This window comes from Lissotriton helveticus, chromosome 6 (assembly GCF_964261635.1).
Source record: "Lissotriton helveticus chromosome 6, aLisHel1.1, whole genome shotgun sequence".
Classification (NCBI taxonomy): domain Eukaryota; kingdom Metazoa; phylum Chordata; class Amphibia; order Caudata; family Salamandridae; genus Lissotriton; species Lissotriton helveticus.
Window position 1 is genome coordinate 1,775,471,829 of NC_136067.1, and position 20,986 is coordinate 1,775,492,814.

Sequence of the window (20,986 nt, forward strand, 5' to 3'; positions counted from 1 at the left end):
ATGGTGGGTAGTCAGGTAGAGGTGCCATTGAAGAAGAAAGGGTGGTGTGCTGATTGGTGGCACTCCAGGTACCACACTGGAATTATATGTGCACTCATTACCTAGGACAAGGGAGCACTGACTAAGAAATCCAACACTGGTCTAAAATACCACTGCATTATCTTTGGAATTCCACAGGTCTCTCTACTGTTCCTCTGTATGCTACTTTGTGGCTACAATCTCTCCTTACAACCATACATTAACAATATCTTAAAGTGTGTGTAAAAAGTGTGTAACCTTGGAGCTGCTTACCTCGACACTCTCCTGTCTACCACTCAGTTGTCTATTTTAAACACAAATCATTTACTGCAAATGCAATAGGAATTATGGATGCCTAATCAAAGAACCTGAAACAAAAAGAATAATTGATGGACAGAATGCTGAACAATGTGATACATTCGCCCCAGTACAGAGATCCGGGCCTACATCCATCGTTTTTTTGCTCCCTATGATATTCCAGTTAAAACCCAGCCATATGCAAATCAGTCTTGGCCCTGTTGCGCATGGTAACAGTCCAACCCGAACTGCCAAGCCAGGTCCTCCCTGGACTGGAAACAAGCATCCTAGAACCGGTTTCTGGGTTTCACCCCTCATCAGCCAGGCTAGCTTGAGTCCAGTGGCTTGGAGAGCACGGGAACCACGTTTGGGCATACCCGTCCCACTCGGGGTGACAAATGCAGAAAGAAAAGTTGATGGACAGAATGTAGAACAATGTCATACATTCACCCATGTACCTGTGCCTGCTTTATTCAAATAACCTCAGCATGAACACCCACACTAAACAAACAAAGAGAAACACCATCTTCCAAATGGGAGAACATCTCCAGTTATGGGTGACAGCTACACTGATCAATGCCAGACAGGACTTTTCCTACACATTATATTGTTGCCTCCAAGGAAAAAGAGCACAATAGCAGCAAGAAGGCCCACGAAGCAGGAATACAACTTAATATTAAACTGAAAATTAAAAACAATTACCACAGCATTAGAATGAAACCTCCATAGGCTTTAATCTAGGCCGATTTGATGAGTTACGCAAGACAATGGCTGTTTTGGTGCAACAGTTGGATTTCACATTTATGTCCATGCCACCTGTTCCATTGTTCTTTTGTGCACTGGTACACTCGCATTTCCTTCTCAATAAATGCTTTCAAGGGTGGCTCCCGCAGCCTCCACATTTTTCACATTCCTGCCTCTTTGATTTAAATCTGCCCAAGGGTTGGTCTCCTTCCCACTCCCTTCTTTGTGTGCTTCGCCAGCACTGCTTACCTTTTCTATATATATTCTTCCTGACTCCTTCCGGATTCTTTTTTCTTTCTTTCCTTCACCAACCCAAATGTATTTTTGTGTCTTCAATGCCCTTTTTAGGTCTCGCTACGACGAACGCGCTGAAAGCGTGTTCTCGCAGCGAGCACTATAGTCGTCGTCTCTGCACAAAAAGGACTGTGGAGACAAGACCTGGCCGCGCGCAGCGCTTCCCCATAGGATAACTTTGTGCGCGGCCAGGTCTTCTCTCCAAAGCATGCCAATGCAGACCGGATCGCGCCGCGCACCTCTTGGAATGCAGGGGGAGTCTGCAGAGAGGCGCGCGACGCTGATAAAAGCTTCGCTGAGCGGCCCCCTCCTTCCTGTTGCTGGAGCAGCTCTGTTTTGTTCTTGTTCGCGGCGCTGATAAAAGCTTCGCCTTCACTATAACAGTGATAGACTCCCAGCAGCTTCCCATACAAAGTTTTGCAAAAGCCGTGACCGACTAAGAATTGTGAGAAGGCTTGCGGACATCCGACCTATTAACTTTGACAATTCTTGTTCTTTTTTGCACACCCTTCGTTTTTTTCATTATTTCATTATCTGCTGAGTACGCTTACCATACACATGTACACACTTGCATCCCTTTTGTCCAAACAATGGTTTGTGTAACAATTTGCAGGGGATTGTCAATGAGCGAATGATTTTGCATATGAATGTTTTCACCTTTGTAGTCATTATTGGTAGAGGTCAAGAGCAGCAGTCACACTTTGTGTTTTAAATCCAGGTAATACTTTTCATTCACATGGACTCTGCTTGAGGTGCATTTTGTGTGCGCTGTTTAGACTTGTGGTGCTGTAAGACTTGTGGTGCTATGCAACACTATCTTAGTCGTTTGTTCAGATTGCTTTACTTTATCTGCCCATACACGTCCACTTGGTGTTCTGAGATGACCTTTGTACTGAAATATGGTCTCGCTTCCAGCCTTAGTCTAATAATGTAAGGGACTTGCAGGTCTATGTTTTTGCCACTCGGTGTTTGTGGTGCTTTCCAATTGGAGTATATGTCTCCTGTGTCGTGCTTTACTTACTCCTAAATGGAAGATGGAGACCCTTTCTCTTCCATTATCATCTCCTGAAATGTAGTCAACAAGCACTAGCTTCTCTGCGAGTCGTCCAAGAGGCAGCCAGGTGCATAGCAGTCATTAAAGCACTATGTTCATTGTGTTACTGTAAAGGGCTACTGAAACAGTGAGAGGACGATGGCACTTAATGGCGTGGATGGAAGTGATGCCCAGATGGGGAGTTGTGTAAACCGTGGGGTGTCTCATTAAAATAATAATTTAAGAAAGTTCCCAATTTTTCCGATAGTTCAAAGGACACTCCCTGGCCTACATTGATTTTGAGTTCTCAGCTAAGGCGTGGGTTAAACAGACAGAAGACGCTAGATACTCACAGCGCTCAATTTCCATACATGAGCAACTCCATCCTGCCCAGGTTTTTCCTTTGCCTTCTAGTACTCGAAGTTCTGATTTTATAATGAAATAAACGTGACCACAAATCTCGGAATTCAATGTAAAAATACATAGCCTGGATGCGCTCTTGCAAAGAACTGGGAAAGTTGAGAGCTGTGAGTACCAAACCCAGTCCACTGATTGCCCCCAGTACATTAGCTCTGCATGAGAACATCCATCCTTATTTAAACACTGCACGCTTTATTTTCGTACAAGGACATGCCATGGATAGTAAATATTTGTATTCAAATGTTAACACGAGGCTTGGAAAAGTGTGCAAATCTTTCTGTGGTGTTTACTTCCACCTGGCCCTCCTCACCAGCCTGTCTATAATGTCCTCAACAGGAAAGGCTACCCACGTGTATTTGCACTGCACAGCTTGGGCTGATCTTACAGCTGCATTTGGATAATCAGTTTCACGTTGTGTACAGTAGGATGTAGCAGCTGTGGTAAACATGCGTAGCAGGTATGTATTCCTACCAAAACAACTACATTAATTTGACTGGAGCCATCATTTTAAAAATAAAATGTTTGTTTCAAATAACAGTGCCATAGAAATGAACAATGTTGCATTGTTGCTTCGATGAAGTGAATTCAATGATCCGTTTTTAACAATTTAAAATAATGTAATAATTTAAGAAAGCTTACATCTCGTTTTTCTTAGAGTTATTGAACTTGTAGTCCTGGTTTTATACTGGGTTTACTAAGACTACAAGTTCCAGAATTCTAAGAAAAATCCAAGACTGCCCTACAAAGTCATGCATGGCCCCGGATATTTGTCTGCTATTCAAGTACCTGAATTCCACGTGAAAAACAACCCCCCCCCCCCAACCCACATCATGGAGACAATACCACTGAATTCTATTAAACTGTGCCCCATAAAAGTAGCATCCACAAACATTACAAGCATATGTGGCAATAAAGAGTAGTTTATCAGTTGCTGAATGTTACATTTTTAGATAAACATATTTATATCTGGGCCGATATGTGTTTGTAGGAAAGCCGGTGGGTTGGTTCTTTGGAGGGTTAAATTATTGGGCAGTTTGAGACCAGTCCAATTAAAACAAGCATTTGCAATGCCATAGGTCTCTCATTTGCGAGAGTTTAAGCTGTTAGCATTGCAATTGACAATGCCTTTTATTTGTTTTACAAACCAAAACATAAATAAGACATTGTCATTTACAATGCCAAAAGCTCAAACTTTCGTAAATGCGAGACCTATTGCATTGCAAATGCTTGTTTTTACATCATCCCCTTCTCCTTGTGTCCCTCTCTTGCTCCACTCTCACAATTCAACATAAACATATTGTATTTTGTATTTTTAGTATTTATACAGCGCATTATACACAAAGGTGTCATAGTGCTAGCACTGGTGATCAGAAAGCGACAAAGAAAAGAGACCAGAAAGGCGACCATCACAGGAGGGAGAAAAGCCATATTTTCAATTGCCTATGAAAGGCTACAGAAGAGGTTAAACTCGCAATGTGGGTGGGTAACTGATTCTACTGATTTACAGCTGTGACTGAGGAAGAACAGCCACCCCCTCCCTCCCTCCTCCCCCGGTTTTCCAAAATCTAGGTGTTATCACCTTTCTAAGAGAAGATGTCCGTAGCTTGGCAGACATCCCAAAGAATGATTTTCATCTTAAACATTCTCTTTATGGTTGAAAACTATTAACTTTTGTTCGCTATATGATATGGATCTGAGCCACACAACTATGTCCTCTTTCTACCTTTCAAAGACATCTTTGCAAAAGCTTCAATTGTTTTGATCGGCCAGAATCCACTTTAAAAATAAAACGCCAAAAAATGTTGGATGGAAGGTGTGACTTAATCTCAGCCACTGGTAATTACTTGGGTGGCATTGTATTGCATTGCTTTTTTGCCCAGCCCGCCACTGCAGACAGAGACCAGCTATAGGCAAATCATCTGTGGTCCTGCTGCAGCAAGTCCAGTTCTGGCCACACACCTCTGGACCATCACCTCACTTCCGGAAATCCGAATGGCCCTCAAGACCTGGCTTTTTCGAATGAGCCTCCGGGGCCTGCAAACGCCTGAATACCCTATCAGGTGATTAGACACGCTTTATAATAATAATAATAATGCTGATTGATTAATTGATTGAAACTTCCAGGTCTTTGTTAGACAGGAACACAGCAATTGCTGAAAGATTTCACCCTGTAGCTGTAGATGTAATGAGCAGCTTAAGTTCAACAGCACAGACAGCATGTAACAAAAATCAGAACCAGAAGCCTCTTCTTTCTTATCTTTCAATCCCTCCACCTCGCCCTGCCACTGATCTCTCTCTCCCTTCTTTCTTGGTCGCCTTCCCATTCTCTTACCCCAGACCCCAATTCCCATGTATCTGTTGATAGTCCTCTTTTCAGATCTTTTAATGTTATTTCACACAGCATTTTTTTGTTCTCCTCTCTGATAATCTGAATTCTCACAAACTTTTTTGATTATAATATCTTTATTTGTTTAGTTGTATACTGCACCTAGAGGATGGGCCCACTGGCACTTGTTGCTCATTACAAACAATAATAAATAAATACAACAAAACCACAACTTTCTAACAGCCAGACCTCGGTCAGAAACCACCACTGCCTGCTGATGGTAGCCAGGTCAAAGTTCAAGATTATTTGACCCACATTCAGCCTCTTGTGCAAGAAGTGTATATATAGGGAGGCCACTCAAGTTGCCACCAAGATCTGTCTCCACAATCTAAAGATGAAACAGATTGTCCGAGTTTTCTGGATATTGGCCAGAAAACACCACTGAAATGTCCAAAGGCTCACCCAATTTAAAGAGGACCAGACCCGCTCTCTGTCCCACCAGAAGCATTGAAGGTGGTGAGATCTGGTAGAATGCTGAAAGCAGTGATGATCCAGATTGTAATCTGTGCTCCTCAGACATGTGAAATATATTTCTTGCTAACAAAGGAGCCATCTTGAAAAAGAGAGCTACTAGGAACCATTGATTCTAGAGCGGTACGAAGGCCAACACTAGTTAATCCCATTATCAAGAGATACATACCTTTCCAAAGCTGCCTTTTCCTAATACTTTAATGAAGTTGAATTCCTCCAAACCCATTCGTTTTGTCTGGAGTAGTTTCAGGTCTCCGTTTTCCCCATTTTCGCCAAGTTTTAATAATTGACTGTCGCTTGAAGAGGACATTCCTTTGTGTTCTTCACCTCGGTTATCGAAGGACAGCGTTTTCCTTATGTTGTTGTCAGGTTCTTTGATTTCTGGAAAAAAACAGCAAGTTAGTAACTTATATGTGATTCTCCCTGCAGATGGCTCGATCTTTCAGAGTGGATTCCAAAATACCATCATATAAAACAGATAGGTGTTTCTACATATTTATTGTAAGCTAACCCAGTGTATTTATAATGCACAAAATTTCCTTTGACAACCAAATGCTGAGTGTGGGTGCTATAGAACACAATCCGGGGGACAAGCAGAGAGAGGCACATTTGGTGGGTGACATGCAGGGTTCCATCTAAATAAATGAAAATATGCCTGGATAAATGGATTATTACAATTTGTAGAGCACACTTCTACCCCAAGGGGCATCCTGGTGCTAGGGTTAGACAAGGAAGCCACAGGAGGAGGGCAGCACATTTGCATTTAAAATGTGCGGGAATTTGACTTATTTAGGCAGTGGTAATTTGGGGAATGAGCGACTATTGCGAAGAGTCAATTGAGATGCTGATTCCACCTTCAATTTTTAGATAGAAGACGTAGTAAAGATAGAACACATTCTAGAAGTGTGGCTCACCGGTTAGAGGAGGCAGACCCGGACGCAGAGGTCAGACCCGGGACCAGGGTTCAATTCCCGACGCGGCAGGGTCTTGAGCACAAAAATGTCCATGGACTCGATAATTCTCGCCTCGGCGCCTACTCGAATCATGGGTTCACACTCTGCAACTCTGGGCAATAGCTTGCTTAATCTCCACATCGGCCCCACCACGATGGGATGCCTGGCTTTCACCTTGGGGATGACCAGTAGGGGTTATCTCGCAGGGAAAAGCCAGGACGGGTTCCCAAAGCAAGCGCCTTGAGACCTTACGGTGAAAGGCGCTATATAAGAATGTATGATTTACGATTTACATTCTTCAACTAAAACCCAAGAGATCAAACTGATCAATTTCTGTCCTATCTATGTCAACAGTGGCGTCACTAGGGTTGGTGTCACCCGGTGCGGGTAACTCATGGTGTCACCCCCTCACCACTTACTGCATGGACCTCATGTGCCATCAGCGGGTTTGCCTTCCAGTCTGCACCCTTTCCACTGTTTACCTAGGGGTACCCTGCGCGAGTTTCAGGACGCTCATCTGCGTGTCCAGCGTTGTCCCCTGTATTTTGCGAGCATTTGTGCCTGTATTCGCTCAATATAAACTCACTTGACTGCAGTTTGGTTCACTCTGCGTCTGGGCGTTATACTTAGTTCACTGGTTTCCACCGTATTGAATTATACTCTGGTTCAGGCCTTTCCTGAAGCAACTTTTAATAACCACTAACTGTGTTGATACAATCATTGGCAGGCAGTTTTCTGTGTCTCAACGCACTGCCCACTAAGCAAACTAAAATGATCACCTTATTGTAAATGGTTCCATTTACTCTGTAGCCCCAAGAGGCCTGCATAGTTAATGTGTGCCATCTGACATACATTGATAGTGAAATGAATGTCACAGCGCCCAAGTAAGGACCGGAATCATTCTTACAGGTTTGAAGTGGCCACATGGCCATGTGTTTAGTTCTTCTTACAGTATCCGTTCTCTCTTTATTATACATATTCTTTGCTTTACTTTTTGCTCTCTCGCCTGCCCACCGACCTCTCAATTCTCGCTGTAGCCTATCCTTCCATGTCCACTCCTTCCTTACACCCTCCTTTGCCATTATGTGTTCTCCTTTCCCTCCCTAATCCATATATACAATCTGGAATGTTTCTGAGTTGCATGTATGAACTTTAGATGCCTTAGACGCAAAAATGCAGCTACTCGGCTGCGCGCTGAGCCAGTGCACCTGATCTAGTATGGGCCCAGATATCTACATAACATAAAAGCATAAGAACTACAGCCCCAGGCTGTCATGGTATTTCTTAAGAACAACACTAATGTGTAGAGTCCAGCTGAAAAAGGTTCGGCTTTCTCTGACAACACACCAAAAGCAACTGTATGTTAGTCAATCTGTGATGTTTTGACATCCCCACCTTCTAGTTTGCTGTACTGTCACTTTTTTAAAGTTTACTCATCTTTTTGTTAAAAATGATGAGAATGAAAGGAAATAAAGCACCATAACACGTGGTAAAGAAGACACGAATATCTGACACAAATAGGTCTTGCTTTTGGGACCTAATAAGTGTTTAGCCATACAGCACATTATCCTGGGTGCAATGCCACCAGGGATTGGATAGCTATACAAATACTACATACTGGGTCTTGCAGTCTTGTTCTAGGTTTCACTACAGTAATAGTGCATAGATACATTCATTCAGGGCTTTAAGTGGGATTAAAAAACGGGGCGTCTCTCAAAGGGGCGTGGCCTATATAATTAAGGTTGTGACTTAAAAACACTTACGCTAAAAACTTGTGCTTAGCATAGTGTGCCTCCTGACTGGTATTTTGCCTTTTCTATCAATGCATTCAGATATATAATATATCAAGTAACATTATACCTACTAGCTACCAAAACGTCATCTCTCACAGCACACGGAAAGCAGCCATGATTACACAGCTGAATGTCATTAAGCAGATGAGGAGTTAATGCAGAGCATTCAGGTCACTCACTGCCTGTCAGTTTCCACAATGTACCCCGAGACCGACCAAATGTAGGAATAACGGCAAGTTCGGGTTTCTATAATATCGAAGGCTTCATTTTAGGTACAACACCAATTTTGAATGGCAGAAAATACCAGGTTTTGCTCCATCTCCCTGGAAATGTTTCTTCCGTGGCGCTACAGACTGTTTTTGTGGAGTAATACTGCACTAATGTGTGAGTTCAAGAAGCAAATATATTTTTTCCAATTATTTTGCTCGAATTATTGGATCATATTCGAAGTGCAAAACATTTTACGTTGGTTAGTTTAGTCAGAAAAAATCGTGTAACGCCAATATTCAGGGGGAGTACTGCTACTGTAAATCATTAATACGGATTGGATTAGTTATGCAGGTAATCGATGTTGAAACAATGGTTCTACTTCTCCCCCTCCCAGTCGAGCCTCTATGGTGCCCCTCCCTTAATGTCTTTACCTCCCTCTGTTGTCTCAGGTGTCCCCGCCTTCGCCCGTTCTGTCCCAGAGCTGACACACAATAGTCTGATAGAAAAGACATGAAAGGAGGTGACAGATACACCGCCCACTGCTGCCTGATAACAACAGTCATGTCCGGCTGCCACGCAGCCTAAGGTTATGGCCCTTTCACTGCAATGACGCAGTTAAACGTATATCCAAACGAAAGGTAGCAATGCCTATGCCCTGAGCAGCAAAGCTTTGCGAGACATGGCTGTCACAAGAAGAGAACAAGATGACATTATATACACATACCAGGGGCCTAGCTAGAGCTTGAAATTGAAATATAGAAGTGCAGGCACTCTGGAGCAGAGTACCTGCGTGTTTCTGAGACGTACCGTTCTCTCCAAGTAAAAGTATTGCATTTTTCTCGGGAAGTGCAGCAGGTACACTCCCTCTCTAAATAAAAAAGTGCCGGTACTTGTGCCGGACAGTACTGGCTCTACTACTTACAAGAAATGCACAATCCTTACCTTAGTCTGCACACGAGGTCCCGCGGGCCCCGGCCGGTCTCGGAGGCCCCCCGCCTGTGAGCCATGGTGTGGGGGTGACGCCACTGGGGGGCCCAATCAGGAAAATATGCAGTAAAACCCCGAGCCGCGGGAGGTAAACCCTCCGGCGGGGCCAGGGTGGGGATCGGCCGCGCGCGGTACTCCTGGGTTAAGTGGATCATCACGCCAAAGCATTCCCGCCGCTCCTTGCGTGAGTGACGTATGGAAGTTCAACGTCATTGACGTCCGGACGCTGACGTCGTACAGCAGTCTAATATTAATCTTGGGCTGTGGCCGGGTAATGGGTTGGGTGACACCGTGACCGTCACATGGGGTGACACCACCGTGAGCCTCTGCCTCCTAATATGTAGCAAAGCAATACGATTATTTAAAGCAGAGGCTCACGGTGTCACCCCATGTGACGGTGTCACCCGGTGCGGTCCGCACCCCCCGCACCCCCCTAGTGACGCCACTGTATGTCAATGCCCTGTATGCTGGTCGTCCACAATACTAAATTACAGCCAAAAACTGTAGTTGCCTTTCAAACTTGTGGGCTAAAAATAAAAGTCGGTGGAATCTTAACTAAAGAGCCTCTTATGGCGCTTTAGTTTGCTCAACATGAAAAATGCCTGGAAAGATCCCCCAAAAATACCCAAAGCAAACAATACATACACAAGATGACTCAAAATATATCAGAGGCCTCTGATCCACAAGAAACAACAAACTAGTCACACCTAGACCTAGTAGCCAAATGAGGCAGCATGCCATTTATAGTGGTGTTACCTCATTTCTGTACCAACGTACCCTCATACATCTGCAGTGCATGCTCTTCAGAAACAAACTCAAAGCCCATATTGGTCAAGACTAGGTCATACCCCAAACACCACTCCCAAAAACCGAACACAAGTCATTCTACGAACCTGCTCTACCATATGAGGACTGAGTTGATTTCCTCTTCTCTTTCTCTATGCCTGGCACCTCCTAACCTCCACTCCATGGATGCCCTTGCACCAGGATCCATTTGATTGCACACTTCTGCGTAAAATGCCATTTATTGCTATAGTTGCAACTGATGTACTGTTGAAGCAGCAAATACTATGGTCAAATGATCTCAGTACAAAATATGTGTTGTTCCTGTATTTATAATCCCTGTTGTTTACCAACTCCAATGTAACCTTGAGCCCTTACCCTGGGCTCCACTCTCCGAGGTGCATAGTAGCAATTAAGCTTCACAATGACCACTATAAAAACAGTTAAAAATAATCAGGAGCTCAACACTATATACTTCCAGACAGATGGATCACTTTATTCATTATTTCAAGTTAGAGCTGAAAATCTGAATGGAAATAATTGGCCCCAATGAAATGTTTTCACCAAATTCTCTTTGTGATCTTGTTAAAAAAATCTCAAAATATTCTGCAGACATCACTGTTTAGTATTTCTTTATTAAAATCTACATTAATATGGCCAACGATGGCCTGAATATTAGAACAGGGCAGTTGTGTGTGATTCACTAAATGTGAAGAACATAGTCTGGGCTAACCTTGGTCACACGGAGAGGTAGGAGCGGACTTCGACCTATCATCTTCAGAAGGCGTGCCTCCTATAATTGATGGTTGACTCTCTGTTCCGGCAACAATCTGAAAACATTTTGACAAAAATTTAGTTGGATTTAACGCTCTTGAAGAACAATATACTGCTTAATGAAATCCAAGCATTTCAGCTATAAACTACATTTTTATATATGTTTTAGTGGAAAATATAACAAGAGACCTCCCTGTACTTCAGAAAATCAATAAAAATACATGAGATGTTAGGAATAATTTTGCCAATGTTTATGCTCTTCAGGCCATATCACTGAAGATCTGTGTAGTCTTGTTTTAGTTTAAAACCTTTATTTTGACCGCAAATGTAGCCATAAAAGTGCAGCAGATGCAAATACATCACTTTACATACATACATACTTTTATCTCTATGCTCCTCAGCAACCCTACACCGCGCCAAACTTTGTACATTTCTGTACTTGGGACTGTTTTGTTTTGTTTACAGTGTAAAGCGCTCTGATACCCTCACAGGTCAAGTTTGCGCTCTATAAAACATTAAACTAAATAAATAAATAAATACTTTACAATAGAAGAGTACATCAAGTAGCAAGTAAAAATTGAATGGAAAAATAAAAAACTGTGTTGGCCTTAAATACATTAAAGTGCATCCATCATGGACTCCCAGGCAAGAAAATACAATTCATAGGTATAATATCGGGATACTAGCAGCAATTCATGTATAAAGAGGGTTCGCCCCACTTGATAGGAGTCTGCCCAAATACCCAGATAAAGTGAAAGTACCAATTCATTGCTGTTAGAAATGGGGGTCTCTAGTTGGTAGAGGTAGGTACATTTGTCCCAATTGGGACCCTTGCTTCTAGTCAGGGTAAGTGGGATACACACTTTAGATAACCCCTGCTCAACCCTTGGGTAGCTTGGCACGAGCAGACAGGTTTATACCAAAGGCAATGTGTAAAGTATTTGTACTCAAAACAAACAGTAACACAGTGATAACACCACAAATGGACACCACACCAGTTTAGGAAAATAAAACATCTTTACCTAAACTCCACAAGACCAAAACGACAAAAATCCAACATACATGTAATAAGAATATGACTTTTAAAAGGTTTCAAGCAACTGGGTCCATAGGAAACTATGGATGCGTGATTTTACAAAAAAGTACCTTTAAATGTGTCAAAGATTACAACACCAAACAGCTGCAGAGGGGAAGCATAGAGAAACAAAGGTATGCGTCAGTTCCTGAGTCTTTGGGGAGGCAATGCGACAGTTCTGCTGCACGCAGAAGAAGTGATGCTTCTAATCCAGACTGTAGGGGGAAGTGATGCTTCTGCGGGTGATGCATCACGAAAACTTGTTGCACATGTGCGATGCGTGGAAATCCGGGATGCGCTGGTAATCGATACAGGTGCGGCAAGCGATGCTGCATAAGTTTCTTCAGCCACGATCCCGCTGTCCGTCAGTTCTTGCAGGAGCTGCGTCTTCTCTGCAGCGGCACGGCAGCGGTGCGTGCAGATTCTTATCACACGGCAGTGCTGCGTCAGAAAAACAGCCGCAAGAAGGGCAATGCTTCAATTTTTTCAGTTTGTTCAGGTTCTTCCAGCTCCCCACAGCAGCAGCAACCTCCATAGGCCCAAACCTGGAATCAACACCTCCTGGCAGGTTAGTACTGTCAGCAGTAGAGTTCAGGGAAGCTGCGGGTGAAGTGTTTGTGTCCCTGAGACTTCAGAACAGGAGGCCAGTACACACAGGCCCTTGGAGATTCTTCTTCTAGCAGGTCCCCAGCAAAGTTTCAGTCTTTGTCCTTTCCTTGGCAGAAGCAGCAACTGCATGCCAATCCCACACAGCATACAGCAAAGGGGCAGTATTCCTCCTGACAGCTCTCCAGATCTTCTCCTTGGAAAAGGGTCTCTGAGCCCAGTCCAAACCACTTCTGTCCTCCCTAGTGCAGTATGACCACAGAGGGCGGAGAAAGCGTTGTGCAAGAGAGACAGGCCCTATTCAGGTGCAAGGAAAACGACTCTAACTCTAAATGCAGCCAAGGTCTATTCAGGTCAGCATCTTTCAGGAAGGCCCAGGCACACCTCGACCACCCCAGTGGCTGTCTACAGTGAATGCACATCCCCAGCCCCTGTCACTCCAAAACCAGACAGTCAATCCTAAAAACAGCCAAAGGCACACAGAATGGTTAAACAAGAACACGCCTACTTTCTAAAAGTGGCATTTTTAAACACATAAGTTAAAAACCATCTTTACTAAAATATGTTTAATTTAATCCTGAGCTCAGAGAGTATAAACTTTTTTTCTCCATCTTGTCCCAATGGGAAGTTATACTTGTAAGATGGTACAAAGTATCTCCCATTCTATCCTATGGGACAGATAGCCTTTCAATTGTGAAAAACTAAATGGGCAGTATTTTACTATCAGGACATGTCACACACACCAGTACATGTCCTGCCTTTTACATACATTGCACCCTGCCCAGTGGGGTACCTTTGGCCTATCATAGGGGTGCCTTACATGTAAGAAAAGAGAAGTTTGTGCCTGGCAAGTGGGTGCACTTGTCAGGTTGATGTGGCAGTTTAAAACTGCGCACAGACACTGCAGTGGCAGGTCTGGCACACATTTTTAGGGCTACTCGTGTGGGTGGCACAATCAGTGGTGCAGGCCCACTAGTAGCATTTGATTTTCAGGCCCTGAGTAGCATTTGATTTACAGGCCCTGACACACTCTACTTGCACCTGCACTTTACTAGGGACTTACCAGTAAATCAAATATGCCAATCAGGGAGAATGAATTGTAATAACATTTTACAGAGGGAGCACTTGTACTTTGACACCGATCAGGAGTGGCAAAATGTCCAAAGCATCTAAGCCAGCAAAAACGAATTCCAGCCCAGCATCAAAAATACTGGAGGCAGAGGCAAAAAGTCAGGGGAAAACACGCCAAAGATGCCAAGTCTAACAATTGCAGTATAAATAAGTAACATCGTAACATTGTTCTCTGTACTTAAAATCTACTCTGTTACAGAACAAATAAGCGCAAATTAAAACAGCACTTAATTCCTCCTTTTAATACAATATCTTAAAAAGGAACGTTGACACAGTTCGCATGGGACTCTTAGGATTTGAAGATACTCTAAGGCTACCAGGGAAGCTTGAATGCTCTGCTTCCTAATAATGGGAATTCAGTACATTTTGCTAATATCCTGAAAAAATGTACAAAAGAAAAGTGAAATGTGACAAACTTTGGGATGATACTTCATCGCATGTCCGTATCACAATACTTGCCACATCATACTGCACCAAAGGTAAACTCAGATGCCATCTCACAAAACCTAGGTGGAAACGCTTAAGTAACATTCTTTCCCAGGAGGAATCCATCCACCCCAGATACGGTCCCATACCCAAAGTGGTGTGCAGAGGGGCATGCTCTCTGACAGATCTGGGTAAGTGCAGCAGGTGTTTGAGCCTCTTCTTTACAGTTCCCGAGTTCCTTCCTTACTCTGGAGGAGGTTGCAGATGCATGTGTGGCCCCTACTGTGATCCCCATTGGGTGCGTGGAGATCTTGTGCTTGTGCAGTGTTCAGAGGCTCTTCTTCTTTGGCTAGGGAGTGTGGCCACATGAAAATGTGGAAATGTTTTTTACAGTGAGCCTTTACTATATTCCACATAATGGAGATGGATTTCAAAGCCATGGGGGTCCTGCTATCTGTGCACAAACATGTCTGATCAGCAATAGATAAAATGGGCTCAGCATGGCGTCAGTGGGGTGCATCTGAGGATTTTGTGTTGTAAAGAACGTTCTTCAGGTACACATGTATTACAAATCAACTGAAGTGATTTTTAAGTGAAAGAGAAGGGACGATAATATTAGCCCACTGAAACAATGTGTTCCTCTCCATTAAGGCATTAAAAGACTTGTCCTTCGTTTTTAACAGGACAAAAGAGAAGGTGTACACTTATTAAGACCCAACAGGAAATTACGTCAAATGATTTTTGTGCAGGCTTTGACATCACTGATTATGACATGGGACACTGAATTCCTATATTCTCCAAGGCCACCATCCTTTGTAATTGTTTCCACTGCGACATCCACTACCGCCTGGGTCCCATGTTACACCAATAGAGCAAGTGCCAGTGGAGTAGGCCTGCCCGCAGTGTGCCACTATTTTGCAGACCATTGGGCAGCTACTACCAGGGATCCAAGGACAGCATTGTATTTATAGTAAGGAAGACAGGATGAGGTAATTTAGTGTCCTCAGAGTAAGAAGAGGTGAGGCAGTCAGTGCAGTCTGGGCTACTGATTGAGTGTGTGTGTGTTGCGAGCGAGCCGGTGTGCTCCTGCAGGGTGAGATCCTCCTGGGAAGTGGTGGCCGTATGTAAGTATGCATGCATTGGAATATTCCAGAGGCAGTCTGCTGAATGATGAGGAGAGCAAGAAGTATTGAAATGAGTTACCCACAAGGCAGTCTTCAGTGACATAGGTCCTTTCTCTATGGCACGTTGGTAGAAGAGAGCCCAATTCTCCATTTGGGAAGATTAAAACATAAATAGGGCCACATCCTGGAAAAAGACCCTCAGAGACGAGTGTCTGGGCAATCTTTTATCATGCTATGTCCAACCACCAGCAGGCATATTTCCTGGAACTAGTCTTGTCTAAGCAGCAGGACTTCTTAAGGCACTGTGTTCGGTAAGTAGGTGATAAGCCATGGGTCACCACTGATAGAATAACCAACCCGGTGGTATGGGTGAGGGCACTGGGTGCCACTCCACTCCACAGTGGTTGGCCCATCAACAGATATTGATCCTCAGTCTGTTCATTTTGCTGCAAGTTTTCCAGTCACGGTCTCTAAACAAACAATTTTCAGGTGGACCATTGGAGTGCTCAGGGAGATTGACCATGCACCAGCTCCCTCAGTATCTGAAGCCCCTTCTGGAGATTATGCGACAGGGAGGGATGAATCCGTGTTAACAGTGATTTATGGAGTGTGAGGGAGGTATCCCTATCAACAGTGACAGAGAAAAAGAGTGTAAAGCTGTATCACAAGTGAGAGTGCCCCACAATGTTGTAAATGACAGGTACTGATGACTAATGAGTTACACAAGAGATATGCTAGTCTAAGTTTGACCAAGCGAATCTAGGTAGCCATTATCTTTTACATTGTTCCAATTGCTTAAGCTGAACTGCAAAAAGTACTGATGTGTGAAAGCGCTAAATGTCTCAGTACGTCACGCAGTGTGCCATGAATGAGCAATTATTGCATGTGAGAGTGATGAAGCAAAGCTTCGCATATTTTGCGGCTTGCCGAAGTCAAGAACCTCGTTTATGTGTAATAAGGTAACAAAACGTATGTTTTACTAACGTTTATTTTTGTTTAGGCAAAGTTTGCGAAGCTTGCCTACGTGTATTTCTAATACATTTAACCCGTGTACTTTAAAATGGCCGCCGCTTGTATTTAGTTACTGCGCATGCGTCAGCCACACTCACGTGTCCTGACGCGTCTGCAGAAGTGGAGGGAAATTTATGCGCATGCGTAATTCATAGCTGTGCCCATCATGTGGTACTGCTCGTGCCACTGCTCTTGTGCCTGTTTCCATGTAGCTAACATTTAGACTGCATAAGTGTATGTTATGATGATAAGTTGAAAGTACAACCCTGTGAATGTGATTTCATAACGTTATTTCTGTGTATTAATTTGTTCTCGCTTACTTTTCATGTACCGCGGGGAATGGGGGTCCAAACTGATTGGGAGCCATATTGACGGTCTCTTCTGCGCATGACCAGGGAGCATTGAAAAGTGGCCACTTTGGACAGTGGAACTCAGCCAGCTGGCAGCCACAGTCAAGATGCGCCTGGGAAAGCCACCTCTGCGCTACGAGAATGGCGAATGTTGCTCCTCATGTGTTACAATGTTAATTTTCACTCGTATTTCTGCACAGTTCTCATGAGAACCCCAATCTCTCTAGGCGGTACCCAAGTATGCTAATATAGGCTCGAATTAGCGTGTTCTGATTGGTGTGTTACCCAAATCCTACCTTAGGACCAATCGAAATTGAGGGATTCTGACACTTTGCAACATTGGGGGGTGGTACACTGTCCCCAAACTGTATATCTACCCTGGGTTCCCCTAGGGAACCGTCCGACTTGTCTGGTTTAGCTGACCTGTCACTGACCCATCGTACTCAATAGGTGACTGAAGATACAGAGCGCTGCGGAGCACTCTGTCCGAATTTGACCATAGACTAAGGTTCTACTGAACCTTAAAGTGCTGGCGAAGCACTTTGCTGGGAGTTCACTGACCCAATCGGGGTCTTGATCGATAACTGCAGAGCGGGTGGAGCGCAGGCGTTGCTTCCGAACTGTGGGTTCCGGTCCTGTCCTGAGCGGTCCTGTCCTGAGGGTTTGCTGTCCTGTCCTGAGGTCCTGTCCTGATTCTTAATCCGAGGGTATCCTGTCCTATCCGGGGTGTCCATTCTGCACCTGCTGTCCTTTGAGGGGTATCCTTCCTTGAGGGTTTCCTGTCCTTAACTGACCCGTGGCCAGGGTTTGGTTTCCACACCTTTCTAGGTAAATATTGCTCTGAACCTCTTAAATCTTGCACCTTCTGAATTTCTAACTTTTGCTTCAATAAAGTTTACCATTGCATATGTTATTTTTCCATGTCTTTCCGCAACTATTGAAAGTCATTTGCATTTTTCCATAAGTTTGTTCCTATGTCTTCTCACTTGATAGAAATTATATTTTGCATTGCAGTTTGTCATTTTCTGATATGGTCTAGAACCTCATTGCCTAGATTGTTTAAAGGCCCGTTCACCTTAAGTGAAGCGTGTTACTCTTTATAGGCCCTCCTGTAGTTATATATACATAGTCTGCCCATGCTTAAATATTACTGAATAGCACAGTATCTTCTCGTTACATTTTATATCAGTATTTCAATGATTACTCTGTCATTATTTCTTTACAGTTATATCATTTATATTATCTTGGTTATTGATTGCCTTATTTTGATGTACCTTATACATGAAGCAACTGAACTTTAGATAAACATTTTAAAACTTCCCGTTGTCCGTGGTCATTTCAACAGTATTTTGAATATTATTGGTTGGGTTTGTATTTTGCTGCCTTTCCTTTTACAGCTAGCTCCCTGATTCATTGTGGTCATTAGGTACCCGCATTGGTGGATGGTAAGTCGGGTGCACTGAGAAATAATAGTAGGGAACTCACACACAAATTGGTAGAGCTCGTGAAGTCACCTGATCGATGTATATGGTGATTTGAAAGTATATGGGCCCTGAAGCCGGAAACGGCGAAAACTATTGGTCGGGTGGCCTCGCGCGCTCTATCAGTTTTTCTGGTAGCAGAGGTATGGTTAGGGACTAGCTAAAGGTTAGGCAGGATTGGTTAGACTAGTTGAGTCGGAAGCTGCTAGTACATTAATGCTGCTAGAAGAGCGGCTGTTCTGAGAGACCTGATCAATCTCTTGTGAATACGCACGAATAATATCTTGTAAAAACAATTCATGAATTTTTGTATTGTTATTATTCTTGTTCTTATATTGTTATATGTACTAATCCATGCGTTAGTAAACCGTATTGTTTCTTGTTGTCCGAACTCCCCGGGGAATTGAAAGGGCAAGTGGTGAATAGAATCCATTGTCCTGAGGTCACAGGCTCGAGGAAAGTTAGGTGCAGGGTTAGATAACCGGGAAGCACTAACTAGGGTTTTCTGAATACATGTGTGAATAAATGTCAGTAACGGGGTTCATTGGCAAAATTCCCATAGTGGCGTAACCTAATAAGGGTCACATCGGAAGAGTAGCAGGTTCCTCGGAGCTAGCGTGAAAGCAGAGGGGTCCGCTGGGAAACCTTAAACTCGGAATATATCCCGGAAAGAAGTGGATGAGTTTAGGGGAATAACAGGTTCACCGACGCTAGAGTGAAGGGTAGGCGGAAGAGATCTACCCGCAGCGAGTGAAAAGTAAATGGAAGTAGTTTACTTGCAGTAAAATAATTCTTTCTCTGTCTAGACACTTGAGCACTGTGGCGAATGTGTATTTGTTGTAAAATAACCAAGCACTGAGCACTTCAAAAGAAAATAAAGTTTCCGTTACCTTGTGAAGGGAGGGAGTCAGTCGCGAAGCGCCTCTGACGTCACTCTGTGCCGCGCTGGGATTGGTAGAAGCAGCGGGCGGGTAGCGGAGCTGAGATTGTAAAGGAGGGGTGAGCGCCAGAGCGTGGGAACTGTCTCACGAAGGGGCCGCGCACCCATTGGCGGAGATTATTCAGAGTCGCGCACCCATTGGTTGCACGGATTTCTGAAGCGCGTTCTGATTGGAGGTAGTTTGTAAACAAAGTTTAGCGTAGAAGTCGTATGTGGCACTCGCAGACTACAGGAACTAGACCTGATCCAAGGCACCTAGGTTTTGAAAGGGATCAGTGGAAAACAAATAGATACGATATTATGTACGGAACAAAGAGAAAATTGTCCCTTGTAAGTAAGGTGAAAAATTATTTCAAAACGGACAAACCGATTAAATCTAGAGAGGGTGTTCTTGTCCCACCACCCAATACTCCCGCCTCATTCATGATGTTTGACCGAGGGTACAATACCTGTGTGTGGTTGGAGAATTGGGTGAAGTACACAAAAGATGACGGAGTATTGGCTTTTCCGTTAGATGGTACGTTCAATGGTAGGATCTTATTTAATTTAAGAACTCGGATGAATGAACTGCATCCCAGACCGAGACTAACGCAGTATGAGGCATTAGAGGAATGGGAGATTGAGGCTTTTGAAAGAGAAAGACCCCGAATGGACAAGGGTTTGACCAAGTGGTACCCCAGGCTGAAACAGGAGTCCAGGGATAAAAGGATGAAACAGTGGAGGCAGAGCATGATTGTTGAGGGTCTGTTTCCCATGATGCCGGCATGTCATAACCCTGCAGCGGGTGAGAAAAATACCGAAAAGTGTAAGCATTGGGGGGCCCCTGGGGAGTCAGATGATGAATTGATAGATGACATCTGTACCAGAAGTCCGCCACCTTATAACGAGGGAACCCGATCTTCCAGTGTAGGAGATGCTCCCCGACGCCACTTCCTCAAGGAAGAAGACAGATCCCTAGGACTGGGAGGGGGTGGTCAAGTATTGCCCTATTTTGAGAAACCCGAACCGGCGGAAACAAGGGATATATATCCCAAAGTGCCCGCAAGCCAGGAAGAAAAATATTCACGTACGAAAGTTTTCTTTCCCAGACCCTTGTATGAAAGCGAAGAGAAACCAGCGAATTCAGGACTGCCTTTTGTTCAACCTCCATATGAGGAAGAGCGCAGGTCCTTTAACACTGGAACTTTATTCCCGAAACCAAATTATGGTGGGGGACCAAGTGAAACGCATCCTACTGCCCCGAGTTTTACTCCTCCATTGACCCCACAGATATTACATGACACGACTTTAAGAAGGATACTAGTGGAAAAGGAGCAAGAGGCCCTAGCTAGACAAAGGACAGAAATAATTCAGAAAATCTCCCAGTTAAATACCAGTCCTGAGGCATTGACTATTCCAGTAACTATTGGACCAGTGGTCCCGTTATACGGAAATGGTCAGGGAAATCCGATTACTCCAGTTATGACCCCAGTCATGGCACCCCCGAGACAGGAACCGATAATCATAGATGATCAGTCCAGTGAGTGCGAGTCTGAAGTTGCGTTCTTGGACTTACCAAACAAACCGACCGGAAAGGGAATGCAGCAGAGGCATAACCCTTTTAATGCGAAAGAAATTAAATTAGAGTCAGCAACAGGCACTAGGAATGTCTCTCTGGTAACTCCGGATGAAATTGAGAG

General features: G+C 43.9%; 1 protein-coding gene across 1 annotated transcript in view; it reads right to left on the reverse strand.

The window, feature by feature from the left end:
• The window catches only part of PRKCE (protein kinase C epsilon), a 1,245,727-nt gene that overhangs the window by 443,661 nt on the left and 781,080 nt on the right, over window positions 1-20,986 (reverse strand). Inside the window, exons 9-10 of the mRNA XM_078649672.1 lie at window positions 11,123-11,219; window positions 5,833-6,044 (exon numbers count right to left, since the gene is read on the reverse strand). Coding sequence (XP_078505798.1) covers window positions 5,833-6,044; window positions 11,123-11,219 — 309 coding nt within the window. The remainder of the gene's footprint in view (window positions 1-5,832; window positions 6,045-11,122; window positions 11,220-20,986) is intronic.